The sequence below is a fragment of the Leiobunum rupestre genome, chromosome 5 (assembly GCF_980474605.1).
Source record: "Leiobunum rupestre chromosome 5, qqLeiRupe1.1.hap1, whole genome shotgun sequence".
Classification (NCBI taxonomy): Eukaryota; Metazoa; Arthropoda; class Arachnida; order Opiliones; family Sclerosomatidae; genus Leiobunum; species Leiobunum rupestre.
Genome location: NC_143388.1, coordinates 27,053,662 through 27,075,538, shown reverse-complemented (window position 1 = coordinate 27,075,538; position 21,877 = coordinate 27,053,662). Strand labels below are relative to the sequence as shown.

The 21,877-nt window shown below is 31.9% G+C and overlaps 1 protein-coding gene across 2 annotated transcripts in view; it reads left to right on the top strand.

The window, feature by feature from the left end:
* The window catches only part of LOC149944020 (gamma-aminobutyric acid receptor alpha-like), a 117,397-nt gene that overhangs the window by 54,988 nt on the left and 40,532 nt on the right, over positions 1-21,877 (top strand). The window contains exons 1-2 of one of the 2 annotated variants that reach the window (XM_090174846.1): positions 2,117-2,435; positions 4,503-4,621. In XM_090174846.1, the coding sequence (XP_090030972.1) occupies positions 2,422-2,435; positions 4,503-4,621 (133 nt within the window). In that variant the 5' untranslated portion in view covers positions 2,117-2,421. Of the gene's footprint in view, positions 1-2,116; positions 2,436-4,502; positions 4,622-21,877 lie in introns of those variants that run through there. The other variant, XM_090174845.1, reaches the window with a different exon arrangement.

The window sequence follows — 21,877 nt, the reverse complement described above, 5'->3', positions numbered from 1 at the left end:
AAGGAATATGTTTGGCTATTTTATTAGATAAATGAATATATTTGTCTATTTTATTAGATAAATGAATATATTTGTCTATTTTATTAGATAAATGAATATATTTGGCTATTTTATTAGATAAATGAATATATTTGGCTATTTTATTAGATAAAGGAATATGTTTGGCTATTTTATTAGATAAATGAATATATTTGTCTATTTTATTAGATAAATGAATATATTTGTCTATTTTATTAGATAAATGAATATATTTGGCTATTTTATTATATAAATGAATATATTTGTCTATATTTTTAGATAAATGAATATATTTGTCTATTTTATTAGATAAATGAATATATTTGTCTATATTTTAAGATAAATGAATATATTTGTCTATTTTATTAGATAAATTAATATATTTGTCTATTTTATTAGATAAATTAATATTTTTAGCACAAAAAGTAAGTAGTAATCCCTAGATTCAATAGTTCATTTCACATATTACGTGCCAAAGCGATTTTTCATCCTATAATCTAATGTCCGTTTAGCTGATAAAAGTAGGAAAACTGAATTGGCACGTATCGAATTCGTGCATAGATGAATTTGCACATTCTGTACCGAGATTTTTTCAGGAGAATTTCACAAACTTACTTCGAAACTCCAACCGTAGATGAGGATACTAACGGCCAAAATTTAAAATACGCGTGAAATATTTAAGAGTTTATAGTACTGGAGGTGTTAATTAGAAACTTCTAATACATACTTTGGGCCTTGTGTTATCAAGCCTTACTATATTTTTTTTTAAAAATTTTGCAGCAATGTTTTTCAAAATTGCGATGACGTTAACATCTGAGGGGAAGTTAAGATTAAAATAAGCTCTGTATAACTTTTAAGATTTTTATTCAAACTATCTGCTTTTATAAATTTTAATTTTCTATCATAAATAACGTTAGGGGCCAACAGTTTTATCAATACCTCAATAACCATTGGATTGAATATTCTCATAAAGTTTCATTTACATAGGTTCAGTTATTTTTGCTCTAGAGCGGTCTGCAAAAATAATAAGAAGAAAATAAAATTGTGTTTCCCTAACTTCGGCTACTTACTATAATTAAATAAACAATCTTAGAGTAATGGTTTTCAGACATGTTTTTAATGTTAGAGTGGACTATCGAATGACATACGTGGTTAAAAAACTACAATGGGGCTTCGAGATAGTATATATAGAAAATACTAATCTACCTGGACCTTGCTACGGGGACTATCGTCAAGAGATATTTCAATTTTAACGCTTTTTTCTACACTAGATGGCGCTAATTAAGCTATTTTGGTGGGGATGAAATAAATACTGATTTATTACAAAAAATAAAACAGTTTTAAAATGTGTTTTATCTGAAAACTATAATCGAAAATCCAATTCAGGAAAGAAAAGGTAAAAAAAGTGATATTTTTTATGGTTTTTAGACGAAGTCAATTTTTAGCGGCGCCATCTGGTGGAATTTCGTTTACTTAAAAATCAACCTCTAATGGCGTAACCGTGTGAAAGAATCTTCACTATCAACAAAAGTATCGAAACTGTGTTGGATTCTCTACGAAGGATTTAAAGAAATGGCAACGTTTAGAAAAGCTTTGTAGAAAGTCCGTTCTTGATCGAAACTTGGGGGTTATGTAATGCGAAATATCAAATTAATAAGAAATATACCATCCCCTTTCCCCCGAAATAATTGCTGGTCGAATATTTTGGCGATTGGGTGATTCGGTTGTTTGTGTTTTACCCCAGGTAAGGGAAGGGCCCGTCCTTTTACCGGGAGATCTTTGTTTTTGTGGGATAGCGAGGAGATCACAGCGCCCCTTTGACCCCTTATTGATATGCCGACGTGTCTAAGACCAGTTGTTTGATAGTCATTTATATTTCTTATACATTATATATATTATAAATTATTTATTGTGTTAAAATATGCTTACATGTATTATACATATTTTTACGTTTATATTTATTCTCAAAATTGAAGAGTTGGAAAATAATACGCGAGATAAATAACGCGAGTTTTTTTAATAACGCGCGCTCGGACGCGAGCTAAAAAAAAAGAAATAGTAACGGTTCGGATTTTGATTTGAAAAGGACTCCATTTTATGATCGGAGCAAAATAATTGATATTTCAACTAATTTTGGACGTTAAAGTCGTGTTTTGTTTAACCTTCGAGCTGTAAACGTGTTGACTTCAAGATAAGGACAGGAACAATCTATATTGGCCAATTCGTTATGCCCAACCATCCAGCGGTTACATTCAACATATTGTACGAGATACCATCGCCACCAACATAAATTCTGTGTTCCGCTGTTCCGAAACGTCAACAACGTCGCTCAGATTCTTCCACGGCTCCAACCGGACTCTGCCACTTCGATAAAGTTTCCGCAGTTCAACTGAACATTTCGGGATGAACTTTGTTAAGTAATGGTTGCAACCGAGATTTTACATTTCGTTAATGCCGCGAGCACTGGCCAGTTGCTTAGTTTGATAATATTTCATTTAGTTTAATTAGTGTTTAGGTAGTTTTAAGTTAGCTTAAATGTTTGGTTAGGATATTGAGTTTAAATTAAATCAATTAGTGTTTGGCAATCTAACAACTGGCTTGATACGTTTAATAACAAATTTCTCCTAGACACCAATTTAATACTGAGGACCCTCGCTAACCCCACCATATCACGTTACGCGAGTAGTCCCGGGCGTATTCAGTCATTATTATTAATTGTAGACGGGTACCTTAGGGGTTCGCTTAAGTCGATTGTCCCTAGGTTGAGATCTCCAACATTCGACACCCGCGCTACAATTTTAACGCTTTTTTCTACACTAGATGGCGCTAATTAAGCTATTTTGGTGGGGATGAAATAAATACTGATTTATTACAAAAAATAAAACAGTTTTAAAATGTGTTTTATCTGAAAACTATAATCGAAAATCCAATTCAGGAAAGAAAAGGTAAAAAAAGTGATATTTTTTATGGTTTTTAGACGAAGTCAATTTTTAGCGGCGCCATCTGGTGGAATTTCGTTTACTTAAAAATCAACCTCTAATGGCGTAACCGTGTGAAAGAATCTTCACTATCAACAAAAGTATCGAAACTGTGTTGGATTCTCTACGAAGGATTTAAAGAAATGGCAACGTTTAGAAAAGCTTTGTAGAAAGTCCGTTCTTGATCGAAACTTGGGGGTTAATATCATAAACGTTTTAACTTGTAGAGAAAAAAGCGGATGTTGGCTAGTGGCTACTTCCGGTTTAACTTATAGACTCTTTCGCCTTTTTTTTTTCAAACCATAAAGTTTGTTCCAGCAGCCGCAACGAGAAGCGGGTTTTTAGAATACCCTCTTCTAAAGGACACTATGGCTGTTCCTAGCAAATTTTGTGATAAAAGAATCTGTAGAGAAAAGAGCCATAGATATGTTATTTACGTTATTTCCGGTTTGAATTATAGGTAAAAGAAGGGTGGTTTTATTTCCGGTGTTGGTATCCCATATGAACGAAAGTAGAATTTTGTTTACCCTGATGGATGAAATATAGTGTATATCGAGATATTCGCGTCAGTAAGGTCCCTAATATCGCGTTTTCTGCGTCAACAAAAGATTGCGTTTTATTTAGGCGGCGGTTGTGCTCAGACTCGATTTTGAAAACGGATTTTGTCCAGAGTGTAGTTGGGAAGTTCCCCCTAACTTTGTCCCTCGCTAGGAGGACTTGTTCACCTGTAAAATTGCTTCTAACCATTTCCCGCGTTTATCGCAATCTTTGTAAGCCGCTTGGCCTTACCAAGTATTCTTTTATGTTAAAAAATACCAGTTTAAGGTTGAACAAGGTCGAAAGCCACCACTAACTTAGCCTTTTGTATAAACCCTCTTCGAAGTTAACCTGACGCCATTCTGTCCTGGGAGTGTAGCTTCCGTTCTGAAGCTCTGAACGAGTGAATTACTTAAGCCTCGGCGTGCCGAAAAGTATCAAAAATCGAGTCCGGGTAAGCACGCTATCGTCGATACGTTTCGGTTCTTGGGCAACGGCCCATGTAATGAAATACGCGTCCCATCCAGAAAAGCCGCCATTATTTTGTTATTTCATTTAGCGGCGATAGGTAGCGCTGGTGGTCTTAATTTTTAGCTTCCGTCTTCACCGAATAAACCGGCTGATTATCGTCGCCGTATTAGATTAGAGAAGTATGCGAGTATTTTTTCATCCGGCCATCACACTGAAACAACTCGAGAAAGAGTTTTGGGGGGCTCAATTCAATTAGGCGCGTATGTGGCAACCTCGATTATGGTTTTTGCGTCCTTCGTTAGGATGAACTCGGAAGGAATTAGCTACGCGGATATATACATCTCGGGTTTTGCGTCCGTCTATTTTAAGCGTGGCCAACGATATTAATTAGGCTCTATAGGGCTCCTCTTCTCACTGCAGATCCTCTTTAAAAGACAATGACTTATTCTAAGGTTTATAACTGCAGGGATTTCATACATATTTTTTTTTATTTTACAGTTACAGTATCGACATTTCGGAGCCCACGGGTGTCAACCAATCCCTCAATCAAAATGTTTCCCGTTTGTTGAACAATCTTCTCAAGGGATACGATCAACACATCAGACCCGATTTGGGCAGTAAGTGTTTCAAATTATCTCTTATTTTATACTCTAATCTCTCTAATGGATAGTAGAATTATACTTGTAGGAGTTTTTGTTAGGATTCTTGTAGAAGCTTAAATTGTTACATGGTTTACGATGCTTGTAGGTGCCTTTTTTTCGCGGTTTACGATGCTTGTAACAGCTTAAAATTTTACATGGCTTAGGGTACTTGTAAGAGCTTAAAATGTTCCATGGTTTACGATGCTTGTAGGGGCTTAAAATGTTCCATAGTTTAGGCTGCTTGTAGGGGCTTAAAATAGTCCATGGCTTACGATGCTTGTAGGGGCTTAAAATGTTCCATGGTTTACGATGCTTGTAGGGATTTAAAATGTTCCATGGTTTACGATGCTTGTAGGGGCTTAAAATGTTCCATGTTTTACGATGCTTGTAGGGGCTTAAAATATACCATGGTTTACGATGCTTGTAGGGGCTTAAAATGTTCCATGGTTTACGATGCTTGTAGGGACTTAAAATGTTCCATGGTTTACTATAATTTGAAGAACATAAAATGTTCCATGGTTTACTATAATTTGAAGAACTTAAAATGTTCCATGGTTTACGATGCTTGTAGGGGCTTAAAATGTTCCATGGTTTACGATGCTTGTAAGAGCTTAAAATATTCCATGGTTTACGATGCTTGTAGGGGCTTAAAATATTCCATGGTTTACGATGCTTATAGGAGCTTAAAATGTTCCATGGTTTACGATGCTTGTATGGGCTTAAAATATTCCATGATTTACGATGCTTGTAGGAGCTTAAAATATTCCATGGTTTACGATGCTTGTAGGGGCTTAAAATGTTCCATGGTTTACGATGCTTGTAGGGACTTAAAATGTTCCATGGTTTACGATGCTTGTAGGGACTTAAAATGTTCCATGGTTTACGATGCTTGTAGGGGCTTAAAATGTTCCATGGTTTACGATGCTTGTAGGGACTTAAAATGTTCCATGGTTTACGATGCTTGTAGGGGCTTAAAATGTTCCATGGTTTACTATAATTTGAAGAACATAAAATGTTCCATGGTTTACTATAATTTGAAGAACTTAAAATGTTCCATGGTTTACTATAATTTGAAGAACATAAAATGTTCCATGGTTTACTATAATTTGAAGAACTTAAAATGTTCCATGGTTTACTATAATTTCAAGAACTAAAAATGTTCCATGGTTTACTCTAATTTGAAGAACTTAAAATGTTCCATGGTTTACTATAATTTGAAGAACTTACAATGTTCCATGGTTTACTATAATTTGAAGAACTTAAATGTTTCATGGTTTACGATGCTTTTAGGAGCCTTTGTTCCACGGTTTACGATGCTTATAGGGGCTTTTATTTCACTTTTTACGATACTGGTATTGTTCTACATTTTCTATATAATTGTATGAGAATTTGTTCCACGGTTTACTAAAATTGTAGGAGCATTTGTTCCACGGTTTACTAAAATTGTAGGAGCATTTGTTCCACGGTTTACTAAAATTGAAGGAGCATTTGTTCCGCAGTTTACTTTAATTATAGGAGCATTTGTTCCACGGTTTACTATAATTGTAGGAGCGTTTGTTCGACGGTTTACTAAAATTATAGGAGCATTTGTTCCGCAGTTTACTTTAATTTCAGGAGCATTTGTTCCACGGTTTACTATAATTGTAGGAGCGTTTGTTCCACGGTTTACTATAATTGTAGGAGCGTTTGTTCCACGGTTTACTATAATTGTAGGAGCGTTTGTTCCACGGTTTACTATAAATGTAGGAGCGTTTTTTCCGCAGTTTACTTTTATTATAGGAGCATTTGTTCCACGGTTTACTATAAATGTAGGAGCGTTTCTTCTGCAGTTTACTTTAATTAAAGGAGCATTTGTTCCACGGTTTACTATAATTCTTTCAGCTTTGGCTCTCCGGCTTACGATACCTAAAGGAGGTTTTGCTCGGTGTTTTACGGCAATTGCAAGAGCTTTTGCTCCGTGGTTTATAATACTTGTATTTTGTTCCATATTTCCGACAATTGTAAAACCTTAAATTGTTACATGGAAACTTGAGGTGCCTTTTGTTCCATAGCTTACAGCACGTTTTCTACATTTATATGTTTAACATTTTGCAGTCACTACACAAATTTATAATCCTAAATAATTAATTTTTCTAAAAGTATATTTTTAGCCTTTTTTCCCTATTGTAACAATTATTTTAGTAATGTTATTTTATATATTTATAATTTATAAACGCTTAGATAATTCATGAAATCTGAATTCTTCCTTTACAAAACTTTTCTATAAAGCCATATTATAAAATGTAAACTTTTAGATAAATTGTGAAAAAGGTCTTTAGAATATTTAGTATAGATTCCACAGATTGTCTTTAACAAATGGGACATTTTTCTAAAATATGTTTTAAAAAAATCTGTAGAAAAGTGTAAGATTTATTCCATAGAATAGTTTGTATAAAAATCTTGAACGTTTTCTCTACGTCTAAAATAGGTTTTTAAAATATCTTAAGAAACGTTTCAGATGTTTCTATAAGCCGCGTTCACACTAGACACTTTGGAACCGTTTTAAAACGATTTCTAAAGTACAAATTGTAAAATTTTGCTGTCGAATGTATTTATCGTATGGCTATTAATACAGTTGACTCCGAAAATGTTCAATTTTAGCTTTCGAAACCGTCTAAAAACGGTTCCAAAGTGGATTTTGTCTTAATTGCTAAAGTACTATTTTCTTAATGCCTCTTTAAGGGTTTAGTAGAATTTCATAAGAATTTGTTAATTATTTTATTTAAAATTTCTATAAAACACTATTCGAGACCGAAACGAGTCTAGGTGGCGTAACGGCGCTAGCTTCTCCAAGGCTGCATCTACGATCTAGCGTCTGCTACAGACCAATTAAAAAGTCATAAGAATGTTTTTTCTTAAATAAACTTATCAAAATATAAGCCAATGATGCAAAAATTATTTTAAAATTCAAGTATCATTATTTATAAAGTTAAATTTACGATGAGGAAAAACTAGTAGCGTCTGCTGTAGCCGCTACCTATCTAGCTTTCAATGGCGAACCAAAGGGGGCGTAGCGATAGTTTTTGGTCACGAATAGGCTATAGAACCCCGTTAACCGTCTTTAAAGATCTAAACGATTTCATAGATAATAATAATACGTTTATTCAGCTGTTTTTTTTTAATTCTTTTAACACACTATTTCAGTTGGCCAAGTCGGAATTTCGACTTTTTATAATTATCATACATTTAATGAGCTAGGCTAATAATAATAATAATTAGGCCTAAGTTATCAATCGACTTTTAACGCCATTAATCTAGGTGCCTAGCTTACAATGCGTAGGAGGGTGGTGGCAAGCCCTTCATGCCACGCGAGCCAACAGCTCCCTACACTCACTATTACCGTTAACCTCTACAAGTTTTTATGGAAGGGGAAACCGAAGAACTTGGGGGAAACCCCCTTAAACCAGCGGGGAGATAACTTGCAAACTGTAATATATAATTACAAACTAGTTAAAGAAAAAAACGTTTATAGGATTACATCAATATGTTAATGGAGTAAAATTTTACGTAATTAATGTTCGAGCCATTATTTTAAACTCATTAAAACTAATATTTGAGGGCGGATTGAGTTCATTAAATAATTTGGGGGCTATTGGATAGAAAGTATTTTAGGGTGACGTAAATAAAATAAGAGTTGGTGAGCGGGCAAAATAGTCCAAGTGGATAAAAAAGCATCCTCTAAAGACTTGACTCTTGAGAGGTGGCGCTGATTTTCATTTGCCGGAGCGAGTGAAGAACCCAAAACAAAAGAAACGTCCAAAAACCGCGGTCTTAAGAACTTGGCGAGCCTGATACGGGAGGCAGATCCATTCTAAGTATCTGAAACCTGACGTTGACGATAATCTCATAAGCCACTTAACCGCGAGGCCAGATTTTCCGCTACGTATACGATAAATAGGTAGACCCTCCGCCTCACCGCGCGCTCTTATTAAAACCCGAAGAAAGGGTAAAGTCGATAGACGTCGAACGTATATATCGGAAATAACTACTTTCGTATTACTTCTTCACCCTCGACCTACACTCGCTATCGGAATTCTCAGCTTGAACGGATCCGCCAAACAATTGCCCAATCAGCGCCTTTCGATTTCCTCTATACGATCACGTGACCGCCTGTTTGGAGTTAGCCGGGTTTCGTTCGCACTGCGGGGGTGTTTTTTATCCATTTCTACCGCCGCCATCGAGAGGGGCAGATATAGATATAGGCTAAATGATGTCTAATGAGACGGAAAGCCCTTTTCCGCTCGTATTCATCCGCTAGATGTCGCGTTTTTACTCTTCTTTTCGGCCCACTTCATTCGCCTTAGAACGGATAGAATTCGATGCCAGGATTAAAACGTAATCAAGGAAAAATATCGTTCTATTTATATCTCCATCCTTTGGGTGAATTCTGTTTTGGAACGACCTGAAGTAGACTACTCACAAGGAGACATCCCGAAGTGTAACCCACCGATTTTGTTCAATCTCGGGGGATTGTAACTTGAAAAATCCTAAAGGGAATGTATTCAATGGGCAACCGTTTTGCCATGGCAACTAAAAATGTTTTTGACAACAAACAATGGAAATTTTCCTATTGAAAATAACATGGGATTCTGACCGATTCCTAGGACCCCCCTGTGAAAAATTTGAACAAATTTCAAAATTTCGAAAATGCCAAAAATAGAAAAAATAGATAAAAATTAACAAAAAAAACATCAAAATTGATCAACTTTTGATCAATTTGAGGTCAAAATCCCATATTATTTTCAATGGGAAAATTTAATATTTTGTGTTGTCAAAAACATTTTTCGTTGCCATGGCAAAACGGTTGCCCATTGAATAATTTCAATTTAGGATTTTTCATGATACATGAAGGTCTACCAATCCCCCGAGTTTGAACCAAATCGGTGGGTAACACTTTGGGATGTCTCCTTGTCAGTTGCAGGTTAAGAAAGGCCAAATATCTAGTCCATTTGGCGGAACGATGCTAGCATGAATTTCCGGTAAATCGGCGGCGGGAAATCAGAATTTGACCTGTTTACGGTTGAATTTTTAAGTATACCCGCGCGTGTTATATAATTTTGGAAGATAACGTCTATTGCGTTGTATTTTAAAGTGCTAATTCATTAATTAACATAGATAAGACTTGGAAACAATTGGAATAATTTATTTTTAGTACTACAAGTGAGGTATACCTATAAAAATTCCGATTGGCGATTCCAGGGTAAGTATAGAACGGGTAATGCCGAGACTACCACGTTGACGTACATAAACGCGCGATTTGATGATTATTTAGAAGCATAATACTATAATGAAGCTTAAAAATAATATTTAATGATCATTTTGAAATTTACGGAATTGACATTATTAAAATGGATTAATATAACACGCGTAGGAATTCAACGGTTACCGTAAATAGGCGTAATTCGAAATTCACCCCGCCGATTTACCGGAAATTCGTGCTTGTATCTTTCCGCCAAATGCACTAGATAATTTGCCTTTCTTAACCTGCAACTGAGTATACCATTTTATATGTTTTGTTTTTTGGACTGTTTAGGAATCGATTAATAAATATCTTTTTGATGGTATTTATACGCGTATAAGCAACGTAACTGGAAGTAATGTTTTCCTGATTTCATTATATGATACTTAAAAGTCAATATAAATCGGATAGAATTGTTAGATATTTTTTGTTAGTCTCTTACTTTCTTCCCGTCGATTTACCAAGAATGTATTTGTATAAGGTGAGGGTGAAAAAGTTGCGCAGAAAAAACCGGGTTCAATCCTAGCTTGTGGCACTGAGTGTAAATTCGGAACAACTCCTTCTGGGTAGAGTTTGAAAGTTCTCTCCACTGTAGTTAAAGGAGTTTTCCCTCGAGTTCTTTGGTTTCCCCTTTCCATAAAAACTTGTAGATGTAAATAGGGATTGTAGGGAGCTGTTGGTATCAAAGGCTTGCCACCACCCTCCTATACGCTTTGTAACCCGGCCACCTGAATTTATGGCAATAAAAGTCGCATGATGACTTAGGCCTAGTGTGGTACCTTGGGTATAAGCCTAACTGATTATTATACTTCAGACAAATTATAGCTTTCCAACCAATCTTCCTCGTGGTCTGCTTGTAAGCACCTCCTCTCAATAGTCAATCAAATCGGTCCTATATCTTATTGGTTCCCTAAAACATGCGTTTTCGACATGATTGGAACACACGAGGGTGACGTTTTTCGTTATATTATAAGATTAACCACAAATCCTACGAAAGTGAGTTAAAATATTTTGATCATAACTTTAAAATTCTACTAAAATTTATGAAACACCATATTTTGATCATAACTTTTAAATTCTTTAAAATTCTACTAAAATTTATGAAACACCATATTTTGATCATAACTTTTAAAATCTTTAAAATTCTACTAAAATTTATGAAACACCATATTTTGATCATAACTTTTAAAATCTTTAAAATTCTACTAAAATTTATGAAACACCATATTTTGATCATAACTTTTAAAATCTTTAAAATTCTACTAAAATTTATGAAACACCATATTTTGATCATAACTTTTAAAATCTTTAAAATTCTACTAAAATTTATGAAACACCATATTTTGATCATAACTTTTAAAATCTTTAAAATTCTACTAAAATTTATGAAACACCATATTTTGATCATAACTTTTCAATTCTTTAAAATTCTACTAAAATTTATGAAACACCATATTTTGATCATAATTTTTCAATTCTTTAAAATTCTACTAAAATTTATGAAACACCATATTTTGATCATAACTTTTAAATTCTTTAAAATTCTACTAAAATTTATGAAACACCATATTTTGATCATAACTTTTAAAATCTTTAAAATTCTACTAAAATTTATGAAACACCATATTTTGATCATAACTTTTAAAATCTTTAAAATTCTACTAAAATTTATGAAACACCATATTTTGATCATAACTTTTAAAATCTTTAAAATTCTACTAAAATTTATGAAACACCATATTTTGATCATAACTTTTCAATTCTTTAAAATTCTACTAAAATTTATGAAACACCATATTTTGATCATAATTTTTCAATTCTTTAAAATTCTACTAAAATTTATGAAACACCATATTTTGATCATAACTTTTAAATTCTTTAAAATTCTACTAAAATTTATGAAACACCATATTTTGATCATAACTTTTAAAATCTTTAAAATTCTACTAAAATTTATGAAACACCATATTTTGATCATAACTTTTAAAATCTTTAAAATTCTACTAAAATTTATGAAACACCATATTTTGATCATAACTTTTCAATTCTTTAAAATTCTACTAAAATTTATGAAACACCATATTTTGATCATAATTTTTCAATTCTTTAAAATTCTACTAAAATTTATGAAACACCATATTTTGATCATAACTTTTAAATTCTTTAAAATTCTACTAAAATTTATGAAACACCATATTTTGATCATAACTTTTAAAATCTTTAAAATTCTACTAAAATTTATGAAACACCATATTTTGATCATAACTTTTAAAATCTTTAAAATTCTACTAAAATTTATGAAACACCATATTTTGATCATAACTTTTCAATTCTTTAAAATTCTACTAAAATTTATGAAACACCATATTTTGATCATAATTTTTCAATTCTTTAAAATTCTACTAAAATTTATGAAACACCATATTTTGATCATAACTTTTAAATTCTTTAAAATTCTACTAAAATTTATGAAACACCATATTTTGATCATAACTTTTAAAATCTTTAAAATTCTACTAAAATTTATGAAACACCATATTTTGATCATAACTTTTAAAATCTTTAAAATTCTACTAAAATTTATGAAACACCATATTTTGATCATAACTTTTCAATTCTTTAAAATTCTACTAAAATTTATGAAACACCATATTTTGATCATAATTTTTCAATTCTTTAAAATTCTACTAAAATTTATGAAACACCATATTTTGATCATAACTTTTAAATTCTTTAAAATTCTACTAAAATTTATGAAACACCATATTTTGATCATAACTTTTAAAATCTTTAAAATTCTACTAAAATTTATGAAACACCATATTTTTATCATAACTTATACCATATTTGGGTATTTGTTTGGAAGGAAAGTAAATTTAAAGGGTGACAGGCAGAAGAAAACCTAGGCCTTTAAGGATAAATAAATACATAATTAAATTTATTTATAACTCCACATTTTGAATATTTATTAAAAAAAAATTACGGAAAGTTTGATTCAAACCTTTTATTATTATTTAAAATAAAACGGGATAAATTATTTGGGCGGGGAATAAATAACCAAATACCCAACCTATGAATGATAACAACTACAAAAATAGGTCATATTCTTTGGGCGTTTTTCGGCGGGACAAAACTTCTATTGAAAACGTGTCTATATTTGTGATTTGACAAGAGACGCGCCAAATGAAGTTGACGTTTCGGACACGTAGTTTTGCGGAGCTGCGGCAATTCGGAACAGAGCCCAAGGCTCCGAAAGTCGCCGTGTGAAAGCGACGAAGAGCAAACTCGGGAGAGAGATGGAGAGGATGGTCGAAGACATTGAAAGAATTCGCAAACTCGGCACAGAACCCGATTGAGAAGGATTGCAGATGGGACGACCTCCGTCGGCTCGATTGATAAATATCTTTTACCGCCTACTTTCTCTTTGCTTTTGTCTCTCCGCACTCTGTCCTTTATCGAAGAGGATTGAGGGGTCGGGGGGGTATAAACCGATTGTTTTAAAAGACGCGATTTCCGATTTCGTTTTTGGCCGCAGATTGAACTCTCTCATTCGTTTTCGGTTCGCTCTCAAGCCCGATTTCACGGTGGTTTGTTCAAAAAAGAAGGAGAGAGGCTAGCTTGAAATCTCTTCGCTTCGAGAAACAAGGTTGGCCAGTCGTCATGCCACGTTGATGCCCTTCGCTGTCCGGGGTGGAATATTCATTTGATCTGCGGGTAATGTTTTGGAATTGTCGTTTGAATTAACAGTATAGCTTTTCGGTATCCTGCTTATAGAGATCAAGAAGTACCCAGTAGCTTAAAGAAGATCAAGTATCATATAGCTTAAAGGAGATCAAGTGTCCAGTAGCTTAAAGACGCTCAAGTACCTTAGACCTTAAAGAGATTAAGCTTAAAGGATATCAAGTACCTTAGATCTTAGAGGGATCAAGCATCCCATAACTTAAAGAGATTAAGTACCCTATAGCTCAAAGGGTTCAAGTACCGAATAGCTTAAAGATATCAAGTACATATGGAAGATTTTCGGTAAATTTAGATTTTATAGAAAATAAATAGATTTTTGTTAAAAATATTATTTCTATAAAGTCTATAGATTTTTGCTAATAAACTTTTTTGTAAAGTCTATAGATTTTTCTTAGTAAAAATATTTTTTTATAAAGTATAGAATTTTGATAAAAAAATATTTTTTATAAAGTATAGAATTTTGATAAAAAAATATTTTTTATAAAGTGTACATTTTTGTTAAAAAAATATTTTTTATAAAGTGTACATTTTTGTTAAAAAAATAAATTTTCTAATAAGTCTATTATGTCAACGGATTCTAAAGTATCCGTTAAAAGTGTGTTCAAATAATTGTTAATGAAATGTTACGTTTAAAAACAAAAGTTCGTAAGCTTTTTTGGTGATCGACAAAACAAATTAGCTAATTGACCAAATTAATTTTTGGTTTAATTTTTTTTGCCGCATACAGCAATTTTGATTTCAATTTACATAGATATTTCGTGACATTAAAGCAACCTTTTTTCAAACTATACAACTTTTAATTAGTTTGGCCACCAAAGTTGTCCAACTAATTGGCAGTTAATTAACCGATTTTTGGAAGTACAATTTGTTTGAGATATAGAGCTTTTTGAAATTCAACCAATTAAAATAAGCTGTTTCGTAAATAGAAGACAAATAATTTTGACAGGCTAAAACTTAATTTCTAAATTTCATCCAGGTAACCATCAATGGGTACTTGGAATATGAACCCCTAATTTGCACCAGTAAAATTGCATAGTCTGAACGGTACTTAAGAAGCCAAGAGTGACCAACTAATGGGTTTCAAAGAAATTGTACAGCCTGAATAGCTCTTCAGTGGCGTAGCTAGGAGCCTAGGAGGTGGGTCGAATTTGTTAACAAAACAGAAGTTAAAATAACGGCAAAGAGCAAAAATTTATAGCTAGGCAACTGCACCACCTTAAATTATTTGTTTCAAATAATTAAATTAAAAGCGTAAGACGACTCATAATTCATAATCACTCTTAAGTATGTCAAAAAAATCATTTTCGCTAATGAAACCTTGTTCCCGGGTTATGACGTAAATTACGTCACTTCCAACTCCGTGACGAAAAATGAGTCATCAACTTTATAGAAAGGAAAAGTTAGTGGAGCCTAGGTAACATAAGTATATGTATTTGTACCCCGCTGCTCCGCCTTAAGCACTACAGCGGCCACCTAAAACAACCAGCCCCGGACCAGATATTTCGGCTAAGCGGAAGTCTCGCATATTTTAGACACTAGAGGGCTCTGTGCTGAGAAAACATCTTGATTACGCAATAACTATCAAAACCATTTTGGTTGTAAAACTCGGTAATTGTCATACTTATTGTTATAATGTTACTTACGATATTATTCACGTCTATTATACGATTTAATACGCAACAATTAAGTTTTTTTTCGAATAATTTTCGGATATGGATATAAAAAAAATGAACGTCAAATTTTCTATCCGAGCGCCGAGCCACATCTACAAGGAGGTAGTATTGTATAAGTTTCGTTCGTCCATCCGGAGATTGTCCGGGACGTTGGGTCAAAAGTTGAAAAGAGGCTTAAAACCCTCTCGGGGATTGAGAGATACCGGGATTAGAGGCGCCCACTTCCGCGCCCACTTCTGCGCCCACTACTGCGCCCACTAGCCTATCCTTTATTCCGAGTCCTCTCGTACAGTTTGCAGCCTACTCCCCTCCGTCGCCTGTATAAATATACCCTTCAGCAGCTTTGTCCCGTTCGCCAAGATAATCGATTCGGGAATAATTCAATGATAGATTCCTTCAAAAAATGTACATATACGGAATAGAAAAGAGATTCCGTTCCTATTTTTAACCCATTTATAAAGAACTCGTTTTATTTTCACGAAATTCAACTTGGATTAGCGTGAATTAAATCCGAATGAGAGAGGAGAACTTAGTTAATATTTTAAATATGAAGCTTTACTACATTTTCAAAGCCTGGTTCACAATATCTAGAATTTTCGGTCTTTTATCGTCAGAGAAGAAATAAAAATCTGAAAACTCTGCTGAAATAGACCAAAATTGGATGAAACCTTGGACGAATAATTAGTGGACCCGAAACCAGATGGCGCGCTTGGTGCTTTTACGGCAGCGCCGCTTGTAGCGCCGTAGTGTCAAGTATTGGAAGGATTTCTATCCCAATACTAAACACGTGCCCAATATAACCGGACGATGTTAGGCCTAGCGTTCTTAGCTCGTCACTGTCGTCAAAGCTTACATCATGGTCTATGCTTACACTTTTATTTCCATTTTGACTAGGCACTATCAAATTTATTTATCTATTTAAATCTTCACAAAGACTATACATGCAAAAACATTAAAGTTAACTTCCTATTTAAATATTCCAATACAATTATTACTGAATAATCTAAAGTCTATTAAAATTCCAAAAGCCTAACTTCTACTAAATACAGCGGAGCAGACGACGAAATGCGGGTCATCTGACATTTTTACGCACGTGTTTTGTATTTGGATATAAATAATTCGCGATTCTCTCGGTAGAAGCGCTGACGGGTGATGCAAATTTTGGAACCGGGGATTTTGCTTAGGTTTCGAGTCCATTAATTATTCGTCCAAGATGCAACTCATGCTGATAGTTTTGCGCTAAAATCAGAGATAATTATTAATTTTATTTTTAGTCTAGTCGAGTTATTTTTCCCAAATTAATTTTCTTGTCTTTTTATACAACGTATATTATAATATAATAATTATAAAATAAATATTATAATATAATTATAAAATAAATATTATAATATAATTATAAAATAAATATTATAATATAATTATAAAATAAATATTATAATATAATTATAAAATAAATATTATAATATAATTATAAAATAAATATTATAATATAATTATAAAATAAATATTATAATATAATTATAAAATAAATATTGTAATATAATTATAAAATTAATATTATAATATAATAATTATAAAATAAATATTATAATATAATAATTATAAAATAAATATTATAATATAATAATTATAAAATAAATATTATAATACAATAATTATAAAATTAATATTATAATATAATAATTATAAAATAAATATTATAATATAATAATTATAAAATTAATATTATAATATAATAATACAACGAGAACCTTATTTCTTAAGAAAACACCCTCTGGTATCTAAGATTATTATTTTCATTATTATTTAATTATCTAATTATTATTATTATTATTAATTCATAATAATATTAAATATAATTAGAGAGGTTAAGCAGGGCACTCTAGAAGTTTGAACATTTTACTTTTCCCGTTTGTATTTCGGAGTCGAATATTGAACAACTTCAATGTTTTATGTCGGGCTTACGTGACACGTCATAATATATTTATAGTGTTTAAAAACCAATACTGATAATTATCATTTTCCAACTCAACAATTCTTTGTGTAACATGGGTTAGCGAAAGGTGTGCAAATTTGTTAAAATACTATGTCAAATACTTATCAAAATGAGCTGACATTGCACACAAACCAAACAAATCAGTTACTCTCATTATGTTTCCAATTCATGACGACAGAATGAACGAGCTCTACTCTAACCTCGACGGTGCTCAACGTAATGCTAAACTTGATGTCCAGCGATTAGTGGTTTTAGTTAATCGAGTCGGTTATCGAGTATCACATTTTATTTCATCGAGTATTCGAGTCGAGTAATATTGAAGTAGAGTCGAGTAATCGAGAACTTAAAAAGGAGGAATTTTCTCTTATTCGAGTCGAATAACTAAAAAAACAACGAATAATATTTTAACGAGTCGGGTTATTGAATACTTGATTAGGGGCTGTTTTTATTCAAGAAATTATGAAATTAAATTTAAAGGGAGTTTAAAGTAACTTTCAGTGCTGAAAAATATTCTTTTAATTTAAATGAAACCCAGTTTCCACAACTTTGTAGGTACCATTTATTGCCCCCCAAAAAGTTGTAAAAAACTCTCTTTGAACCTTGAAGCAACGAGGATAGAAAAAACAAATACTCATTTTATTCGAGTAATCGGATACCAGACTATGCAATTTTTTGTAACTCGGTAATCGACCTAAAAAAGAAGCGAGTACTCGATGATATACGAATACTCACACAGCCCTACCAGCACACCTAAATTCAAATCGAAATTAATGAAATATCAAGAATTGTAGTGGTAATAAAAACGCAAAAGCTCTTTACAGATTTCCGTTCGGCCAATGGACGCTTCAATAAAAGATACTCGGTTTTTACTCCCCTCTCCAAATTCATCTGGGAAGGAATATTTCCGGTCGGTCGGTTAAACGGTTAGAATGGCTCGCCAAAAAGTCATATTTAAGCCAATTGGAGACGCGTTTTTGCCCTCATGAGAATTTTGCGTCAGATAAGAAATGCGTCGGCTCACGTGTATAAGGAGCATACTAATGTTAATTTCCGATAATATATTTTAAGGTAAAATATATAATGTTACTAAAACTAAGTATAAGAAGATAATATTATTATTATTATCATCCTCTTATGGTATAAATTATGAAAATTATATGTAATATTTTTATAATACCGGGCAATTTTAAAGCTTCTCATGGAGGCAGAGTTAATTCATTTCGTATAATATTATCTTTCGGAAAAAGGTGAAAACTCATTCCTTTAGAAGTAAACATATTATTTTTGCAGTACGGTATGTAACAAGTGTTTCCTTTTAACCAGGTAACTTTTTTTGGCATGTTAAGGCTTTGCAAAACACCGATGTTACGTTCGAGAAAGTTTCCAGCTTTCTAATATTTCAACAAGCACTATATAAATAATAACTTATGAGTCCTGGCTGTCGGAAATATTATTTCTTGGAAATTTCTGGGAAGATGTTTTATTTAAGCGCCTATTACTCTGGCCTGAGATGCGTTACTATGAAGTGACGTCACTGTTTGGTAACACGTTGAAGCTGATGAGCTAAGCAAACCTGAGCAGAACTACAGCTAATTTGAATAAGATACTTTCATACTTATCTGGGAATTACCAAGTTCCATGAGTATATTCTTGGAAGAAAATACGAGACCCTAACTGAGCACATGCACCTTTCTACTGAAACCTGAATCCTGAAAAAAAAACAAATGCTTACCACAACGGCACTAAATCACAGACTAAAGACCTTTAAGAATTTATCAATGCCTGTACGAAACTGTGGCCAAATTCTCAGGCCCTTAACTAGCCGCCAAAACTCGGAAGGCACCAATGCCTTGATACTAGAAATCGTAATTTTTAACTCCCACTCTTGAAATTAGTAAAAATACCGAAACGGGCTTCATTTTGGTTTTCTTAAAATTGAAATATTTAAACTTTTAATGCAGTGAAACGAGCGAAACAACATTTTTCAAAACTATAGTAAAAACGTTTGAAATATTTACTGAAATTAAATTGTGATGTAGCTCTCCTTTTTGATTAATATACTAATATTTTAGATCATATCTTTTTGTAGTTGAGTAATCGAATTTTCTTTCGGGTCGGGTCGGTTGGGTTGGGGATGATCAAGTATTCATTTGGGGGCGCTGAGCATCCCCGGGCACCCCCCCCTATACGGGCCTGTTAATTCTGCATGGTATAAAGTATTTAGACAGAAAGAAACTATTACTCGAGGCAAGGTTTAAATACTAATACGCACCTAGTTTAATGTAACACAGCGTGATCCAAGATATAAACCCCACCTATTTCTATGGAAATCATTAGAGCCTTATACATTCCAAGTCTAAATATATAGACTTGGAATATACATATATATAATTTGCTGGTATCTGCATAATCACCGCAGGCAATCAGGAGATAAGCGTTTGTCTTTCCCTCAGGCGATGAAACGTTTCTGGGATTTCTCTGTTTCTAATTATTATAAAAGTACCGATACTACTACAAGATCTATTTTTGTTTTAAATGTGTTTCTATTTTTTCAAATTATTTGGTAAATCGAAAAGATAAATAAAAGGCATAAATAAATACAATAATGTGCATGCTAAGCATAAATAAATACATTTATGTGCATGCTAAGCATAAATAAATGCATACATTAATGTACATGCTAAGCATAAATAAATGCATACATTAATGTAAATGCTAAGCATAAATAAATAAATACATACATTATTGCACATGCTAAGATTAAATAAATACATACATTAATGTACATGCTAAGCATAAATAAATGCATACATTAATGTACATGCTAAGCATAAATAAATGCATACATTAATGTAAATGCTAAGCATAAATAAATAAATACATACATTATTGCACATGCTAAGATTAAATAAATACATACATTAATGTACATGCTAAGCATAAATAAATGCATACATTAATGTACATGCTAAGCATAAATAAATAAATACATACATTATTGCACATGCTAAGATTAAATAAATACATACATTAATGTACATGCTAAGATTAAATAAATACATACATTAATGTACATGCTAAGCATAAATAAATGCATACATTAATGTACATGCTAAGCATAAATAAATAAATAAATAAATAAATACATTATTGCACATGCTAAGCTTAAATAAATACATACATTAATGTACATGCTAAGCATAAATAAATGCATACATTAATGTAAATGCTAAGCATAAATAAATAAATACATACATTATTGCACATGCTAAGATTAAATAAATACATACATTAATGTACATGCTAAGCATAAATAAATGCATACATTAATGTACATGCTAAGCATAAATAAATGCATACATTAATGTACCTGCTAAGCATAAATAAATGCATACATTAATGTACATGCTAAGCATAAATAAATGCATACATTAATGTGCATGCTAAGCATAAATAAATAAATAAATAAATAAATACATTATTGCACATGCTAAGCATAAATAAATGCATACATTAATGTACATGCTAAGCATAAATAAATAAATACATACATTATTGCACATGCTAAGATTAAATAAATACATACATTAATGTACATGCTAAGATTAAATAAATACATACATTAATGTACATGCTAAGCATAAATAAATGCATACATTAATGTACATGCTAAGCATAAATAAATAAATAAATAAATAAATACATTATTGCACATGCTAAGCTTAAATAAATACATACATTAATGTACATGCTAAGCATAAATAAATGCATACATTAATGTAAATGCTAAGCATAAATAAATACATACATTATTGCACATGCTAAGATTAAATAAATAAATACATTTATGTGCATGCTAAGCATAAATAAATGCATACATTAATGTACATGCTAAGCATAAATAAATGCATACATTAATGTAAATGCTAAGCATAAATAAATAAATACATACATTATTGCACATGCTAAGATTAAATAAATACATACATTAATGTACATGCTAAGCATAAATAAATGCATACATTAATGTACATGCTAAGCATAAATAAATGCATACATTAATGTACATGCTAAGCATAAATAAATGCATACATTAATGTAAATGCTAAGCATAAATAAATAAATACATACATTATTGCACATGCTAAGATTAAATAAATACATACATTATTACACGTGCTAAGATTAAATAAATACATACATTAATGTACATGCTAAGCATAAATAAATGCATACATTAATGTACATGCTAAGCATAAATAAATGCATACATTAATGTACATGCTAAGCATAAATAAATGCATACATTAATGTACATGCTAAGCATAAATAAATAAATAAATAAATAAATACATTATTGCACATGCTAAGCTTAAATAAATACATACATTAATGTACATGCTAAGCATAAATAAATGCATACATTAATGTAAATGCTAAGCATAAATAAATAAATACATACATTATTGCACATGCTAAGATTAAATAAATACATACATTATTGCACATGCTAAGCTTAAATAAATGCATACATTAATATACAT